At 48.3% G+C, this 18,861-nt stretch overlaps 1 protein-coding gene across 1 annotated transcript in view; it reads right to left on the bottom strand.

Moving 5' to 3' along the window:
• LOC142774824 (phosphoglucomutase-1-like) overlaps positions 1 to 17,873 on the bottom strand; it is a 36,490-nt gene extending 18,617 nt beyond the window's left edge. Inside the window, exons 1-2 of the mRNA XM_075875933.1 lie at positions 17,493 to 17,873; positions 941 to 1,103 (exon numbers count right to left, since the gene is read on the bottom strand). Coding sequence (XP_075732048.1) covers positions 941 to 1,103; positions 17,493 to 17,729 — 400 coding nt within the window. The 5' untranslated portion in view covers positions 17,730 to 17,873. The remainder of the gene's footprint in view (positions 1 to 940; positions 1,104 to 17,492) is intronic.
• Between the last annotated feature and the right edge of the window lie 988 nt (positions 17,874 to 18,861).

Below are 18,861 nucleotides of genomic sequence, written 5' to 3'. Positions count from 1 at the left end.
GAACCTCCTGTACCACCTTCTGAAAACTTTGAACAACTAATGGGGTTTTGCAATTCCACCAGGAACGGCCTTTGACCAACAAATGATGTCGCATGAATATGTCACTATGTAACTTTTCAGTGGTGCCATATAATGATGTCAGTCCCTGCAATATAAGGCGACGTCAATATGTGATTATTTTTTAATTAGTGGTGTTGATGTCTCCGACATGCACCACCAGTCAATTTTCACATTTGATGAGGCATCAAAGGTTTTCAGCTTAATAAATATCTGATAACTACACCAGTCTAAAGTGATTAGTTATTTCCTGTCATAATGTGTCATAATGAAGGGAAGTAAAGGAATATGTCTACTTAGGACAGGTAGTAACCGCAGAGTGGAATCATTAGAGTGAATTAACTAGAAGAATAAGAATGGAATGGATAACATTCGGCAAGCATTCTCAAATCATGAATGGTAATCTTCCACTAACCCTCACAAGGAAGGTATATAACAGCTGCATCTTACCTGTACTTGCCTACGGAGCAGAAACCCGGAGGCTTACAAAGAAAGTTCAGCTTAAATTTAGGATGATGCAGCAAGCGATGGAAAGGAAAATGATAGGTGTAACTTTAAGAGAAAAAAAGATAGCAAAGCAGGTCAAAGAACAAACCGGGGTTAAGGATATCATAGTTAAAATCAAGAAGAAACTGACATGGGCCGGACACGTAGCACATTGGCAGGATAACCGGTGGTCATTAAGGGTAATTGACTGGATTCCCAGAGAAGGCAAACGCAGGGGAGACAGAAAGTTAGGTGGGCCGACGAGATTAAAAATTTTGCAGGTATAACGTTGTAGCAGATAGCACACCACCACGTTGATTCGCGGATCATAAAAGAGGCCTTTGCCCTGCAGTTGGCATAGTCAGGCTAATAATGATGATAATGAAGGGATACTTACCCCCATTCTGGACATTGTACTTAATGCCGAAGTCAGCGTTGATGCCTCCGGGGTTGTGACTGGCGGTGAGAATGAAGCCTCCCAAGGCATTGCGCTTGCGGATAATGCACGAGACAGCAGGCGTGGAGAACAGCCCGTGCTGACCGACCACAATGTGCCCAACCTGCAAGGCCGGGTTGTGTACCGCTTGCACAAGAGAAGGTGGCACAGCGACATGCACTTTGAAGATACAGAATCTATTGCTCACTACACACAATGCGGGGCATTGTGAATGGAGAGAAGGACATTGCAGCATGCATGGTGGAAACAAATGGCCCCTCATGGCACTCATGCGGTGGATTATTGCGCCGCCTTTAGGTGCTGCACATTTCCCATGCCAGTTTTCAACGAAGGCAAAAGAGCATTGCCGTGACAGTGATGTCAGCCTTTGTGCTTCCATGCTACAGTAATGATACCTCTCTCCTTTAAACAGGTCTACAGGCTCCACGTGTATGCACCTATGTGAGCCCCCCCTTCCCCATGTGGCGTTAACTTAGCGAGAAAGTCGCTGAATTTAGCATCTTTGCAGTCACGCTAGCGACAATTCTGTCTCATTGGAGCTTTAGCGACTTTTTTGGGGACCTTAAAATTTGAGGTAGAGCGTTCAAAAACAGACATAGAACATTAAAAAATTGTAAGAACAGTGGAATGCTCAGAACGAGCTTCAATAAATGAGGCCGAAGCATACAGGATCAAGCTGATTGCGGCCGTTCCCGTTTTCCAGTTGAGGGCTCTGTTCAATGGCTCACGGTTCGCCGCAGACAGGTGGACTTCAACTGCTCACCTGTTCACAGTCACTTTGCCAGGAGTTAGCGGCACTGTCTTTTTTCATTCGCCGCAACAGAAATTGATTTACCATAGTGTTTAAATAAAAAAATCTCTTCACGTGATTTAACAAGTAAAAACACTTTAGACTCGCGAAAAAATTATGATCACCATGCATCATCGTTTAACGACTTTTGGCAAAAATTGGTGACTTTTCGGAAGCGTCCCGGCGACTTTACGAAAAAAAAAAGTTAACACCACTGCCCCCCTCCCCCTTTTTGTAGCTGTAACTAGCGAAAACAAACTAGGTTTTAGCTACGTAATGTTAAAGATGGTCAGTTCAATAGAGACACCGCCACATTTGACAAAATTCTTTTAGATGTCACTAACAGCAGCAACGGTGAAACACTCTCTCATGTGACACTGTTACGACCAGACCACTGACGAACACCGTTGAAGCAGAGGTGAAACTACCCGGCCGTCTCTGTCGCGCGGACGGCATATAGAGGAATGCCGCGAAGGCGAGGAGGGGGGGGGGGGGGGTGCATGGCACTGCCAGGGAACGTGTACTATGACCAACCGGGTGTGGTTGGTCATAGTACGCCCGTATGAGCAGATGGCTTATTTTTGCGTGTGCTTCTCATCGTATTGAAGCCACGGAAAGCACGCGGAGATTCCTTCGCTCACCGCCGCGTTTCCCTCTCCTAGAGATCGGCATAACACGAAAGTGAAACATGCTTTCACAGAGGTAGTTGAGCATTTTTGGGGGCATTTTCTTCGCCACAAGGGCGAAGGAATGAATGGTACAGCAGCGAATTGCAAAATCACGCGAAGAACGACAACCAGCTCGAAAATTGCAGCGCATACCTCAAGGAGACACATGCACAGGACGTGTGCGGACTAACAACTATCCCAGCTCGACGCTTAAAGCGCGCTATTCAAACACAATCAAAGGCTTTCGAAACGAGCGCACAAGTATACGCAGGTCAAGCGCGAGCAACTGTCACAATTCTTCCTGCGTCGTGTGTCAGCAGCGCGCTCATTTCGTAGAAGCGGCCACGGTAGCGAGTGAAGTGACCTTCGTGATCTCCCGAATCACGAGTCTGATAAGCACGGCACGAGAGAGATTACGCTCTGTGGGGGAGGCACTGGTCACAACGCTAGAGGCGACAAGCTTGAGGCGCGCCCAACGCGAGACCTTCGCACCATCTTGCTACTGGTGACAAAAACGCGCTGAAGTTACGAAGCTATGAGACCGCCAAACGGTCCAATGGCTTGCCGTTAGCATTCTTGACAACGTACGCACAATAAAGACAAAAAAGGGGAGTCACAGTGTCACGGACGGCTATTTTCGGCGACACCGCGTCACGGCAATTAACGGGCGCCGTACTCCCCGACTGACCGTGAGAAACGGCGGCACATGAAAGGGAACCGATAAGTGCAAAATGGGGGTGCTCTCCTTAGAACGTCGCCGCCGACAGTTAATCCTTTTGTAACCGTGGCGACGTCTGCAAGGTCGTAGAAGGCCGCGGTATACCCCGTACAAGGATTAGACTACAAGACGCCCGGCTGAGAGCTAAGTGGTTGACCGTTCCCACGGAGAAAAGCGTGGGAAACGCTCTGGTGGCCAAGCCGTATGACAACAACCCGACAGGTTGTCACTCTCGCTAGTTGCGGGCCCTCTCCCTATTAAAAAGGGGTGGGGTCAAAATATTTTTGGGGCGGAGTTTCCCCTCAATTAAACGCGCATGATTGGACCCAGGTAGAGGTCTCTTGTCCCCAAGGAAGAGAGCGAGGAGACACGAGGGGGATTTAAGCGCAGGATTTTGCCCTGCTAGGCAGACTAGTCGCTGACCAAGATGGTGTAGAAACAGATCAACAAGCATCTCTTCTAGAAGTTTTTAGTGTGGCTCTGTATCGGCTGGCCACCTAACTTAGCCGTTCGTCTAGCTGCGACGCGATATTAACGTCTGCAACGTAGACATCGGGACTTCGCCTCGAGTTAGCTCAACCTGCTCGAAGTCACCTGCAAGCACTAGCCTCCCGGAGCCACCAGCGTTGCAACACCGCCGACATCGCAGTCGTGCCAGAACTCTCTTCGACTTCTCGCATCCGATCGTCGGGGACACAACGCTGCCGGTCATCACACGTATGCCTTCACCTGTTTATATCTTCGAACTTTCTCCTCCGTCGTTCTATTCTTGTTAGTGTGTGTAGTTTGTAATAGTTCTCTCTCGTAAGCTGAGTTATTGTTTCTGTTATATATCCCTGTATTTGTATCAAGTGTCAATGTATTTTGTTAGTTGTATTGAAGTGTTATATTAGATCCCGTGTGCTGCACTATCACTAGACTAAAGTTTGTTTTGTTTTCCCACGTCTCTGATCTCTTCATTGTCTCTGCTTGCGTACGGAACGAACCAACCTGCTGTCATTCCCGTCGCCGACTTCGCGCTGGCGACGCTAGAGTGGCAGTTTTGTAACAAAACTGGCGTCCGCGAGACAGGACGTTCCGTACAAAGAGTAAGACAGTGAGGGGTGAACGAGAACCGTGCGGACAGCGTGGTGATAGAGCCGCACAGTTGAAGCAGTTGCATCCTGCAATGATAGCGCTGTTTTTATAGTGGCATTATAGTGACACTTGCAGTATGGAGTGTATGGATTTTGATAAGTGGATCGCGTACGGTAAACAGTTAGGCCTCGAGGGCACCGAACTGAGACAATGGGTTAAGGAGCAGCAGGAACAGGCGCAGGCGTTAGCCAGAGAAGAGCGGGCACTGGCCCGGGAGGAAAAAGAAAGGGAGAGAGAACAGGAGGAAAAGGAAAAAGAAAGGGAGAGAGAGCGCCAAGAAAAGGAGAGAGAGCGCAAAGAAAGGGCGAAAGAACGAGAAGCGGCAAGGAAAGCGGCAAGGGAAGCCGGAGAACGGGAAGTGCAGTTACTGCAATTAAAGATTCGCCTCAGTGAGGGTAGCAGGGTGAGCCGATCCAGCAGTGAGCACGGCGATGCCGGCGAGAAACTGTCAGTTGAGCGAGACACATGGTGTCAAGGGCTACTCACGGTTCGGCCTTGCGAGGCAAATGAAGCTGTTGAGCGACTCAGTCGGCACAACGCGAACAACTACGAGGTAGTTAAGGCAGAGATGTTCCGGACGTTCGGAACTTCTGTCTGGACAAAAGGAGAGCAGCTCAGACAAGAGTCTGAAAGAGAGCGCGAAGCAGAAAGACAAGAGTCTGAAAGCAAGGCGCGTCGGAAAGCGTTGGACATTGAAGCGCGTCATGAAACGCCAGACCCAGAAATCGCGCTGGAAAAGGGCCCGCATATTCTCGAATGCATCCATATAAATGATGTAGAGAACGAGGCCTTGGCCGGTCTCGAGGAAGAGACAGTATCAAAAAACGGTCCTAGCGAGGATGAGGTGTGTGCCAGCAGCCCTAATGGACCCAGTAAGAAGCTGGAAACCATCCTCATGCCTCGAGAGGACGTCTCGAGATCGTCACATGCAGATAGGGTTAGCACAGTGGCTAAACACAGCGAGAACGCGACGCTTCAGGAGTGCAGCGATGCCATCGGAGAGGGCCCAGTTAATGGTTTCATCAGCATTAACAAAGATAATTTGGCCCGGCAGTCCGTCGTGACACCGAGTTCGAAATGTTTGAGCGTGGGGCAAAATGTAACACAAGCTCCAACGAGCTTCCCGACTTCTCAGTTCCCGACGCGACTTGATGATGGCATCGAGAGAAAGGGGGCAGGCAAACATCGCCGGAAACGAAAGAAGCGGAAGCGCACTGCGCTGCGCAAGTCTAGGTCAGGCCCCACTCAGTCGCAAGAAAGACGAGAGGGTAGGCCATTAGTCCGTTTCAAGGAACGTCAATGGTGGCGTTCAGGGAAGCACAAGCGGCGAGCCAGGTGTAGAGGGAGGAAACGAGGTACGCCACCCCAACGCAGCGTGTGGTTCAGTTCGACAAATTCGGGAAAGCGGCCTTTGCCGAAGGGTCAGAGTCGAAAGGGCAGAGTGGCTAAATACCGCATAGGGGAGAACACAAAAGAAAAATGCCACAGGCTTCCCCCCTGCTTCTCGTACCCCTTTCACATTACCGAAGAAAGCCGGCCGAAGTGCAGAATGAGGCGTGACGGCAAAACACAGCCTAACGTTCGTGTGTTTAGTAGCCTCATGCCTGATGGAAAACCGCCGGGACCGCGACCTCATCGTGTGCGATTCAAAAGAATCTAGTTGAGAAAGGGGGAACGGTCAGTTCTAGTAACTTTTGCACAGGCGTGTTAAATATTGTTACTCAGTTGTACGCCAAGATGTGTATTCAAGTCTTTTAAATTTTGGAAGTTACGTGATGCGGTGTAATTTTTTTCAAAAGGGAAATCGCCGAACCAAAGGCTGAAAAATAGCATCGAAGTAATTTAATCATTGTGCGAAAATTTGCATAAAGGTAAAAACCAAGAAAATGTGTTATTTTTCTAGTGTTCATAGGTTTAGTGTTATGTCGCATGCCTTCACTGTCATGTGGATATGGCGTGAATTGGCATTTAAGGAGGAAGATGTTAGCATAAACCGAATGATTTCGTAAATTGATTAAGATTGGCGTGACCCAGTACAGTTGTCGTTGCGCGCATTGAGAATTGAGGGCTATGAGCATGTTGTTTTTTTTTCTCCTTCCGTCGGTTGTTTTCTGTTTGTATGCACGTATTTCATTGTATAAGAAGTGTATTTTGAGTTATTTTCTTTTTGCTGGTGCATTGGCTGTTTTTACTTGCTGTATGCACATTGAAAGGATTGCACTACAGTAGAGGAGCGCCCGGTTCCGTTTTTTTTTTTTTTTTCGTGGTTTACATTCGTGCAGTGTATTCTGTATTGATGGCTGCCGTACACGGCTATTTCCTCTTCTTGTTTGTATGGCGCATTGATATTGTTGCGTGTAAATGAAGCTGGTACTCTAACCATTGTTTGTTTTTCCTTTTGTTGTTACTTTGATGCACTCTGCCTATTTATGTTGTGTATGAGAGGGACAGTCCTCATGTCTGCCTTGTTGGTGGTGTTTTGTTCCTTGTTGTCGAAAAAATTCCCCTCCGTGCGAACAAATGTTATGAATAACATTGTGAAAGTGGGGGGCAATGTCACGGACGGCTATTTTCGGCTACACCGCGTCACGGCAATTAACGGGCGCCGTACTCCCCGACTGACCGTGAGAAACGGCGGCACATGAAAGGGAACCGATAAGTGCAAAATGGGGGTGCTCTCCTTAGAACGTCGCCGCCGACAGTTAATCCTTTTGTAACCGTGGCGACGTCTGCAAGGTCGTAGAAGGCCGCGGTATACCCCGTACAAGGATTAGACTACTAGACGCCCGGCTGAGAGCTAAGTGGTTGACCGTTCCCACGGAGAAAAGCGTGGGAAACGCTCTGGTGGCCAAGCCGTATGACAACAACCCGACAGGTTGTCACTCTCGCTAGTTGCGGGCCCTCTCCCTATTAAAAAGGGGTGGGGTCAAAATATTTTTGGGGCGGAGTTTCCCCTCAATTAAACGCGCATGATTGGACCCAGGTAGAGGTCTCTTGTCCCCAAGGAAGAGAGCGAGGAGACACGAGGGGGATTTAAGCGCAGGATTTTGCCCTGCTAGGCAGACTAGTCGCTGACCAAGATGGTGTAGAAACAGATCAACAAGCATCTCTTCTAGAAGTTTTTAGTGTGGCTCTGTATCGGCTGGCCACCTAACTTAGCCGTTCGTCTAGCTGCGACGCGATATTAACGTCTGCAACGTAGACATCGGGACTTCGCCTCGAGTTAGCTCAACCTGCTCGAAGTCACCTGCAAGCACTAGCCTCCCGGAGCCACCAGCGTTGCAACACCGCCGACATCGCAGTCGTGCCAGAACTCTCTTCGACTTCTCGCATCCGATCGTCGGGGACACAACGCTGCCGGTCATCACACGTATGCCTTCACCTGTTTAGATCTTCGAACTTTCTCCTCCGTCGTTCTATTCTTGTTAGTTTGTGTAGTTTGTAATAGTTCTCTCTCGTAAGCTGAGTTATTGTTTCTGTTATATATCCCTGTATTTGTATCAAGTGTCAATGTATTTTGTTAGTTGTATTGAAGTGTTATATTAGATCCCGTGTGCTGCACTATCACTAGACTAAAGTTTGTTTTGTTTTCCCACGTCTTTGATCTCTTCATTGTCTCTGCTTGCGTACGGAACGAACCAACCTGCTGTCATTCCCGTCGCCGACTTCGCGCTGGCGACGCTAGAGTGGCAGTTTTGTAACACACAGTTTCAGCAAAGGGGCGAAGCAATGAATGCGATAGCAACATATCCGAATGTTTTACGAAGCAAGGCTAGCATTTCAAGGAGCAATATTAATTGTGGTAAGCATGCGCTTGCTAAGTAACGCTGGCGTAAGAGAACACGGCCGCTCCAGGTAGGCTTTTGGCACCGTTTTTTCGTATTGAGAGTGCAGCCCGCAGAAGCTCCCCCCTGCTGTGGGGGCACAAGGCGCGCGCTGATCGTTGCTGCGATAGCGGCAGCCGTATGCCCCTCCCCCCTGTTCACTGGCGAGATAAGCGCGCGCAGACGAGCCCGGCCAGAAAGGCGATGTTTGCTCCACAGAAAGAGAAGGCTAGCGCACATACATATACGTGAATGACGGCGGCAGCGGTGGCAATGGCAAAAACCAGCCCATACTGTCCATATAATTGTTATCGCAATAAAAAGCACCGTGGAGTAGTGGGTAGCGCCGCGCGCTGTATATAAAGAGGTCTTGGTTCGACGCCCGCGGAAGATCCCCTCCTTATCGTTTTTTTTTTCTTCGCAATCTGTTAAATATATTTTAACCTCTTATCCATGACGGAAATACGTCGGCGGAGTCGTAGTAGACCCCAGCACAAAACACTTTCGTGCTAAAAAGAGGGAAAGAGCTGCTAGCCTTTCTTCCTTGTGGGACTCTAGCGCGTCCTCCCCTTTAGCGCCTCGTTCCTCGGCTAGCGCAAGTGCTGGCCCTGGGCGGCTCACGCGCCGGGAACATGGCCACCGTGGTTCGCTGCCAGGCCTTTTTGTTTGGTGCGAACCATGCGTCAGTTTTCCCAACACGGAGGTGCCTGTTCGAACATGCCCGGACCATGTCATCCACTCGTGTCTCGCTAGCACACGTCATGGTGCTTTGCCGATCCTCATTGGGCGCCCATGACAGCCCCCTTTCCTGTTAGCTTGCTTCTGCCCGAAGCTCGCGTGTTGCAGTAGATGCACACAGACCTGCTGGGGAAGTAGACGCCCTGCTCTAGCAGGCGGCTTGTCGTACGTGCGCTCGGCTGGTGCCCTTTGTGTGACAGCCGTAGCACCTGCTTGCAAGCATTCACTCCGTCCGTCTTGCGGAGTTTCCCTGTCGGTCCCAAAACCAGTGTTTCTTGACGACCTGTCTCGTGTGCCTTCCCTGCGCCGTGTCGGAGAATCGACGAACCCGGCCGTAGCGTATTCGTGCGCGACGACGTTGGAGAACGTCGCGTACCTTCCCGGTCGCTTTGCAGTGTAAGCTTCTTGAGCAAACCTGTCGCCCCATCCTATAACTTTCTAAAACTGTTGCTATACCAAGTGAAATTGACCGACGGCCGATGGTTGCTAAACAAGCCATGGGCAGAGCTCGGCAACCCCTTTTGTCGGCCGACCAATGGTGGCACAAAGTGAATCCCTTGATTGACAAACAATTTCGCTGGTTATTAGTTGCCCAAAGACGTTCAGCCAACGGTAGGCAAATGATAGGAAAATGGTCGGCACCCAATGCCTGGGCGACCGAACGCGGTCCTTTATATAAGGTCATGCTTTGATGACCCTATATCACGTTAGCCAGTTGAGCCAGCCACAAGCTGACATCGCGTTATATCTGTGGGCACTCACTCACTTCCTACACTGCGCACATTTTTTTCTCGGTCACCGAAAATTTCTTGTTTGAGCGTTCACATCGACTGTCGCTAGAATGCACTAGATTATTCACAAAAGATTGTTAAATCCAGCTGTGCATTACCTGCTGTCTACAAGGTCGGCCGGTGTGAGGCCATTAACAAAAATCACCCTTAGCCCAACCTTGACGACCAAGCTCGGGCCATGACCGGCTAGGTCAGCCATGTTGGGCCAGCATAGAGCCGAGGTCGTATTGACGGTTGGGATGTAATTCATTGCTTCAAACTTGCGACGAAGATGAGCTGTTTATTACATTGTCACAGGGGCGCATGGAAAGGCTTAGAACAGTGCTAACAGCCGGTATAACCCAAGCAGGTGCTGTAAGATTCACACAAGCACAAGAACAGCGAATTTTCTTTTCAAAGTAACGCTGCTGCATACTTTGTACTTATTGTGATATACGACATTACCTCGCGCTTTAATTCCCCAGAAACTAATTCACCCTGTTTTTACGCAAACTCAAAAACCGCCGCTGAGAGCCCGGTTCAATCTTGTAGAACACTTGGAAACCCGCTACCATGATCAAGGAAGCCACTGAAGTGGACTTCCCCTCATTCAGACCACGTCTGCAGAGGAGCCAGCTTTACAGAACACTCGCAGGTTGCCGAGTGCGAAAGCTGCATCCTGACTCGTCTTTAGATTCGCCGTGGTAGCTTTCCGACGGCTCCTCCAGATCCGCAGGGGTGGGTTGTCACTGAAGCAAGCCTCTATTCACCTTGCCGGCACCCTTTAGCCCTTACAATCAATCAAACTCAATTGAAGACGACGTATTAGGAAAATGGGGCATCCAACCCCCCCCCCCCCTCCCTGTGCAACGCCATTTCGCGAACATTGGTGATGATGAGTGATTCTTGAAGGGAATGACAAAGGAGCTAAGTCTTGTCTACCTGCGTGTTAGCGCTACTCCCGCTTGCGCATATAAATACCCTCGCGCGCGAGTTCTAGGTGGTGTTGGCCCAGGTCAGAGTTTTGCGCGGTCACGCGACCAGATGCGTTTACCTTGCACCCGGAACTGTTCCTGCCTGGCTCGGTGATCTCTGAAACTGAAACAGACTGGGCGCTCTAAAAACGTCTCTAAAATAATCGTCGTGCACTCGCGCAAACGAGGTTACCAGCGGTGATAAGTGGGTCATAAGCTACCTATTGCAAAAAAAAAAAAAAAGTGCGAAATATTTGTGTCAGTGCCTCTTAAAAGAGAATGCGTAAGACGGCTGGCACGTGACATCATTAACTCAGCTTCTGAGCGTATACTGGCTACTCCGTAATGGCGGCTTTAATGGCGAAAAAGGTGCGGGTAACCTGCTTCAACGTGATGAGGGAACGCCTCTGAGCGCCATGAAAAACGAAATAACCTGCATGTGATGTCGGAAACACCCGTGCTGGGGATCAAACATGGTGGCTTCAGTGATGTCATTGCAATCGATCCATAATGGAGAAATATTTTTAAGGGGTGAGGAATTTTTCGTGCTAGAACCGATTAAGGAGCACGCCGTTGTGGTGTACTCGGCAGATCACCTGACTTGTGGTTCCTCATAACGCGCACCTGAAATTAAGAACACGAGTGTTCCTACATTCAGCTTCGATGCAAATGCGGCTGGGAATCGGAATGGCATGCTTTGTATAAGAAATTATCTGCGCATGTTCTATTAAGCTCAGTTGAAGAGAAGTTGACGTACTTATATATGCAACAATCGCACAGTCGGTGCAAACATTGGGTGTTATGATAAAGAAAAGATATATGCGTGCGAACACAGACAATTTAAGAGACCAAGACAACACAAAACAGGCCGCTTGTGTAGTCTATATCGTCGATCGCATCCGTGTTTACACTCATATGTATCTTACGACGACTCCTCACACACTTAGCTCTACTTCCTGTCGTTCGAATATTGGGTATGTGTTGAGTAAAGATAAAACAAAGCCGCTACCCACCCCTATCATTCACTAAGACCAAAAGCAAACAGTTGAAGCAAGCCCCCCCCCCCCCCTCCCCGCAACTTCCTACCCTGGCTACCAGTCTTTCCTTGCATATTTTTTTCTTATAGCACACCTAGCGCCTTTTTCTCTGCCAATGTGGCTTTTATTCGGCATTGGCCGGGGGCAGTTCAGTAAAACCATCCAAATCAAGTTACCCTACGGCTTCCGTCTCGAACATTCATGAGCTACGTGTTTGCACAGACGTGAGTGACATCTCCCGCATCTTTTCCGTGAGACACCACATGCGCTCACCATGTGTTAAACGTGGAACAAGAACGGTAAATGTATGTTTGTTTTTGTTTAAAATAAATATCCTATGACAGTCCCTATCCTGTCGTTTTTGCGCACGTCTTCTATGTCGACGCGGAATTTTCTATAGCCGCCACTAAAATGACATTGACGTAAATTAACAAAAATTCTTTCACTAACTTTTTCATTATTGACTAGAATGCAGTTGTTTATATTAGAAAGTTGCTCTAATTAAGGAATTCCAATTTCTTAAACATCACAAAAATCGCGCGTAGTTCGCACGTAGATTGCGCGCGGATTTCAATTTAGCCGCTAGCTTAGGTAGTTCCGATCTGTCGTAGCGGGGTTGTCGCGCGCCGGGTATATCAGTTTCGATTTCGCCCTTAAGAATTGGACGATGAATATCTCGAACTACGTGCAAATTATGCGACTTCTTAAAAAAAAAACGGGTTGGACAAAAATGACCACGCAGTAGAACTTCCTAATATAAACTGCACTAAACTCAATCATTTAAAAAGTTAATGTTAAATCGTGGCGTCAATTTAGCCGCGCCAAAGTATTTCTAAAAGCACTTCGACTTGGGCGAGTTTGTACATAATTGGATAGGCTTCAGCGCAATTTAGACAAAGACAAATAGAGATGCGTTCTATGTGTCTCCATTTGTCTTCCTCTAAATTGCGCTGAAGTCTATCCAAAGTATTTCCACCTGTACAAGAGATGTATGCGCGGAAACGACCGGGGGCTGACTTTTAGTGCTTTTGAAAAAAAAAAACTGTATTGTCTAAACAGAAAAACAAAAGAACGCCTTACTTCAGACACTCTAGACCGGTATACGTTTCTCAACTTTTGATGTCAATTGTCCGCGAGAAATTATATACGTACTGGACTTGAAAACTCCTGCTTTATACGGTGTCCCTCAAAGGGTACTACGCAACCAACGCCACTAGAGTGGAAGGACTCGCATATCGCGAGCCTTCCTGGCACTGCGCAATCACTCGCGGGGTTAACAACAGCATTTCGGTCAGAAACCCGGCGTTCCCCGTCGCAGAGCGAGCGCCAACTCTCAGGCGCGGCCGGGCAGTGCGCCAGCGCGGCCACGCGCGCTTCGCGATGACCTTCCTGCGCACTTGACATCGTCCGTGTATACCGCCGCACGAGAAAGATCTCCCCGAGTGTTCCGGATATAGTGGTCCTTGCTTCTGCTCGTTTTTTTTTTCTTTTTTTCGCGCACGCGTATAAGCCAGGTTCTCAAGCAGCCCTGAAGAGACAATGAAACACGATGGAACTGCGGCCGCGAAGAATAGCAGCATAAAAGCACGGCCGCTGCGTCGATCGAGCGGCCGTGATGAAAGCATCGAAAAACTGGCATAGTTGGAAGGAATTAATTGTGGGAGGTTTTCAGCATGTACACGTTCGTATTATCTCCTTACGTCATCGCTGGCGTGTGGTACGCACCGGGGATTTTCTATCATGAACAGTCATACAGATAACCAGCGCGGAGGGGGGGGGGGGGCAGTGCCTTTTCGCCGGTTATATGCATGACAAGGCACAAGGTTCCGTGTGTTGTCACTTTCTTCCTTCGTCCCGTGTCTAAGCGCTGTTTAACATTTGTATTATGGAGCCCCATCAACTCGCCCAGCCTGCCTTTCTTCTGTCTGTATCAAAGGCGTAGGCAGAACTTCTTTAGAGGGATGGGGGGGGGGGGGGGGGGAACACCCTGATCCGAAGTGGATGGAGGCAGGCACATGCGGTGAAGTGCCATTTTGTCCTCATGTATAGACTATGAAAAAAAAACACAAAGAAAATGTATGGATACATTAATTGTATGGCTGTACCCTTTATATAAGGCAGCGGCTAACGCCACTTAGCAGTAACACTTAGTGAACCAAAAACTAGATGTATCTTTTACTTAAAATAGTGAAGTTGAGGACTGCTACTTTGCAGTGAAGGGTTTAATTTTTACTCGTGCCTTGACTTCAGCCACAAATTAGACAACCTCCTTCTAGTTATTTCTACCCGCTTAGAATCTATTTTGCCCTCCCTGTTCTTAAACCCCAGTGCTTTAAAGAACTCTGCGCCATCATCCTGAACTATACAGTGAAGTTCTTTACAGAACGTTATCAAGTGTTCGGCAGTTTCCTCTTTCTCTCCACACGCACTGCATACCGTGTCTACCCCTTCGTATTTGGCCCGATATGTCTTGGTTCACAATACTCCCGTCCTGGCCTTAAACAGGAGAGAACTACCCCGAGTATTATCATAGATCCTTTCCTTGGCAATTTCCTGCTTAAAAGTTCGATAGATCTCTAGTGCGGACTTCTTAATCATACCGATTCTCCACATATCGGTCTCAGCTTCCTTCACCTTCTTCTTAACCGATAATTATTTTTGGTTTGGCCCCCTGCTGTTTTCTAAGTATTTACCAGTCAATTTTCTGCTTCACTTTCTCCATTTTGTATCGACATTCTTCATTACAGGTAGCCCAACGCTTCTCCCCCATTTCTCTCAATCGCTTCTCAAATTTTATCTTGCTGCTAGCTTCCCTGCCCTCAAATGATGTCCATCCCATATCACCTTGTACTCCCTGATTTGGTGTATTCCCGTGAACTCCTAAGGCAAGCCTACTATTCCACGTTGCTTAATTTTTAATCTTGCTTGAACTTCTGATCTCATGCACAAGACCGCATTGCCGAACGTCAGACCAGGAACCATGACCCCTTTCCATATTCCTCTCACAACCTCATAGCTATTGTAATTTCACAGTGCCCTGTTTTTCATCAGCGCTGCATTCGTGTTACCTTTACTCGTGACGTATATTTCGTGTTTCCTCAGGTACTCGGCCCCATTGCTGATTCATACGCCCAGATATTTGTATTTATCTGTTATCTATAGCGTGACCTCCTGTATTCTAAGCTCACTACGTTCATTATCATTAAAAATCATGATTGCTGATTTTTCCTTACTGACTCTGAAATCTAACCTATCTCCCTCATTAGCGCAGATGTCCATTGATCTCTGCAAATCTTCCTTGTTGTCGGCCATTAGCACTATATCATCTGCATACATCAATGCTGGTAGTGCCTGTTCAATGAGTTTTCCTTGTTTGACGAAAGAGAGGTCCAGTCCACTTCCCTCTAATTTGGCCTCTAATCCTTGTAGGTACATCATGAATAACAAGGTTGACAGAGGACACCCCTGCCTAAGCCCCCGTTTTACCTCTGCAGGCTTGGATACCTGTTTTTCCCACTTTATAACTACCTTGTTAACTTTATAGATAACCTTTAAAAGATTAGTCCAGTATTCCCCATAAGTCCTCTTGAGATATGGGGTTGAGGCCCGGAGCTCCACCCCCTGTCTGCGGTACTGGTACATGTATTCCTCAACAGTTGAAGAAAAAAAAAAACGAGGATGTTGTAGACAAAATGCAGGTGGTTGCCGCCACGTATAAGTTCGGGCACCATCTTGACGCCAGGGCGCCATAAATTGTGTCGTGAGACGTTACAAATAGTTGCAACGTACGTATACACGCAGATGTGGTTCACAGCTGGTAAGTGATGAACCGAATTTTATGAGCAGCCTAAGTGATCTAGATAGTGAACTTTCAATCAAGGACAGCGACCTTCTTCTTTGATATTTCTCTTTGAACTTTCGCATTTCTTTTGTACCCCGCTGCATTTTTTTATACACCGATTCACCCATGCCGCCTGCTGATTCCGTATATCCTTTCTGTCCTGTATTCCACTGCTGTAACTTTTTTTTTAATGTACGTATGATTGCCTGAACAATTGTGGCGACGTACCCCACCCCCTTGCCCCCACTCGCCACACACAAGGCAAATTACAATCTGCGACACCCAATGCATGTGCAATAGGCGTCGTGTACTGTTGACACGTGTATTACACCTTTTGTACCGCTTTGCTATATGCCATATCGTACTAAAATTTTGTTTGCGTGATGCCATTGCTATACATTGTAATATTTTGCCTTAAATCACAGAAATATCAAATATACTGACTTGGTATGCACAGGCCCTGGAGTAAATCTAACGCGGCGTTGAAATAAACAAGAAGAGCAGTTCATCCAAAAGGCGCATTGCAATACAAACCACACGCATGCGTACAACGAGTCGGCGCGCGTTGTGTGCCCTCTCTCCATGCGCACTATCTCACTTAACAGGCAGATTGATATGTGGGGTTTCACGTCACCTAATAGGCAGAGGACATACTACGCGCTGACACGTTGCAATTAGTACACGTGGTTATTACCTCATACCAAAGCGTTTTAAAAACTGAGCGAGCTATATTTCTAGTGCAACGCGCGTCTGGCAACTTTTTGTACCGCGGAAAAGGGCGGGAGAGTGGACAGGAAATCGTGTTGTTTTGACTGCTTGCCGTTGAGGGGGCAGGAAGTGATTGATTTATTGATCGATATGTAACGTTTAACGTCCCAAAACCACAATATGATTGTGAGAGACGCCGTAGTAGAGGGCTTCGGAAATTTAGACCACCTGGCGTTCTTTAACGTGCACCCAAATCTGAGCACACGGGCCTACAGCATTTTATCCTTTATCAAAAATGCAGCCGAGTACCTTAGCCACTTAAGCACTGCGGCTGCGCGGGGGGGTGGGGAGGGCAGGGAGAAAATGGGGAAGACCCCCCCCCCCCCTTCTTCGGTAGCAAACAGGTTCGCATTATGCCCAAATTGCAGTCGGGCATAATGCGAACCTTTGGTGCAGCGTTGAATTCAAATCCGTTCATAAAAGGGTCGAGGAGCGTATGCTTCATAAGTAACGTCAGTTAAATCGTATGACAATAGTTATAGCGCAACAAAACGACGACACAGAGACAAGAAGGAGACGAAGGTCTCTGTGTCGTCGTTTTCTTCTCGCGCCGTAACTATCGTCATGCCATACCAACTAGCCCAAGCTGCACACTTCTCAGCTAAATCGCACCTGGCATTTCTGGCAATAATAGTAATAAAGACGCACGCAGCGGCACTCAGGAAGTTGATTTTCTGCGAGAACTCAAGAATATCGCTGATATCTCCCCCAAACGACGCCGTTCCGAATGAAGCGATTTGTAATGCAATGAAAACGAGACGAGGCAGGGAAAATTACTGCGCGGCTGATAGTGAACACACACGTACGTTCGTTTGTATCGCTCACAGAAGGCCACAACAAGCGAGGCATTTGCACCGCGCGCGCGATTACAACTGAATGGCAGAATGGTCAAGGACGAACGTGTCATTGCGTCACGTGACCAGCCTCGCTCACGTCAGACGTCACGTGCTCCCGATGTATGTACACGCTCCAATTAAGCTAGATCGCGAGTCATCGCACTATAGCCGTGCGCGACACGACTGAACAGCATTTTTTCTACGTGTTCAATTGTGCGAGTGCTCTCTCCGCGACGTACTTGACCGGACTACCGCAAGGCGGGGTGTGGGGGGAGGGGTGTTGCTGCTGAACGTCAACTTTAGGTGTCCGGTTTGTAAACAAACGCGCGTGAGAGCATTTCATCTCACTTTAAATCGACGACGGCCAGTATACGATGTGTGGTACACGTACTTTGTTAGCTGCGGCCATCTGAATGATCCTGATGGTAGCCTCCTTGACGAAGTAGCGCCCGTCGCCTCCGACGACCAGCGTGGAACCGGGAACCTCGGGTCCAACCGTGTCGAAGACTGACTGGATGAAGCATTCCGTGTAATTGGGCTGCATGAACGTCTTGGTGGGCTTTCGAAGCCCGCTCGTGCCGGGCTTCTGGCCATCGAACGGTTTCACTTGCACCGTTTCGACCGGCATCTCCTTCGCTCGCCGGGTGCCGCTCTCGGGGCGACCCTGATGGAGGTGGGTCAACGCGGACGTCTTGGCGGTTTTGCTGGGCCGGCCTAAGAAGAATAGGTGTCGCCGCCGCCCAGCACCGCCCGTTCCGATCGCGCGAGTGCCGATTCGCCGGCGCGTGGCGCTAGCTGCGGATCCTCTATTTCGTCACAAGCCCGTGGTGCGCGCCGGCCGGCATGTGCGATACGTCTTTCACGTCAACGCCAAGTGACACTAACAGACTTTCACCAAATTCTTCCCTGTCGAAATTTTTTTCTTGAACATTTTTTATTATTTTTAGCTATCCGCCGTGAAATATTATACTGAAATGTACCAGAAACAATCGACGCCTTTTATTTTCTTACGCAGGCGCTTTGCCTGCCCCCATGGCTGCACGAGGGGGGGGGGAGAAATCAAGAACCCCTACATCTCTCTCCCTATAACTTCATTGATATTTTTATGCAAAATAGCAATAAGCTTGATTGACACAGCCAGGTCCTTCACGTTCGCCAGCCAATTTCACAAGACACCCTTTGACAAGTAGCGAAGCCATATGGTTGGCACACCGGGTACGTGGCCCACTCCCCCGAAAATTCATTTCGCCACAGTCCACATAGCGCCAAATGACCACCATTTACCTGCCCGTTCCCTTTCAGATCTAGGTGTCAACCACCCCCCCCCCCCCAAAAAAAAAAAAAAAAATGTGCCTGCGTGCCTGTTAGCTAGCTACTAATCTTGCCGACCATGAGTAAATAATACACTGCCAGTGCTGGATTCTACCTTGCCTGCCCCCATCCAATAAGCTGAATGGAGTTTGCTACAATAATAATAAACATTCTACGGTTAGCTGGAATGGCTGGGCTTATAACTTTGTCAGCATCGAACCTCTTTTCATATATGTGCATGAAGCCTTTGGTGCAAGCCGTAGTGCTGTTATGGCGGATTTTCTCAATCGATTCGTTCCTGTTGCGATGAGAACTCGTTATATTATATCTACAACAATACAACGTAGACGTTATGATCTTGTTTGGTAGAATAGGCTCCCGCAGTAGTTACAAAGGTCAATGAACTGTATGCAAGTGCGTTTGAGGTGAAAATCTTTTTAAAAAGTGTC

Source organism: Rhipicephalus microplus, chromosome 10 (assembly GCF_043290135.1).
Source record: "Rhipicephalus microplus isolate Deutch F79 chromosome 10, USDA_Rmic, whole genome shotgun sequence".
NCBI lineage: Eukaryota > Metazoa > Arthropoda > Arachnida > Ixodida > Ixodidae > Rhipicephalus > Rhipicephalus microplus.
This window is presented reverse-complemented; position numbering and strand designations above follow the sequence as displayed.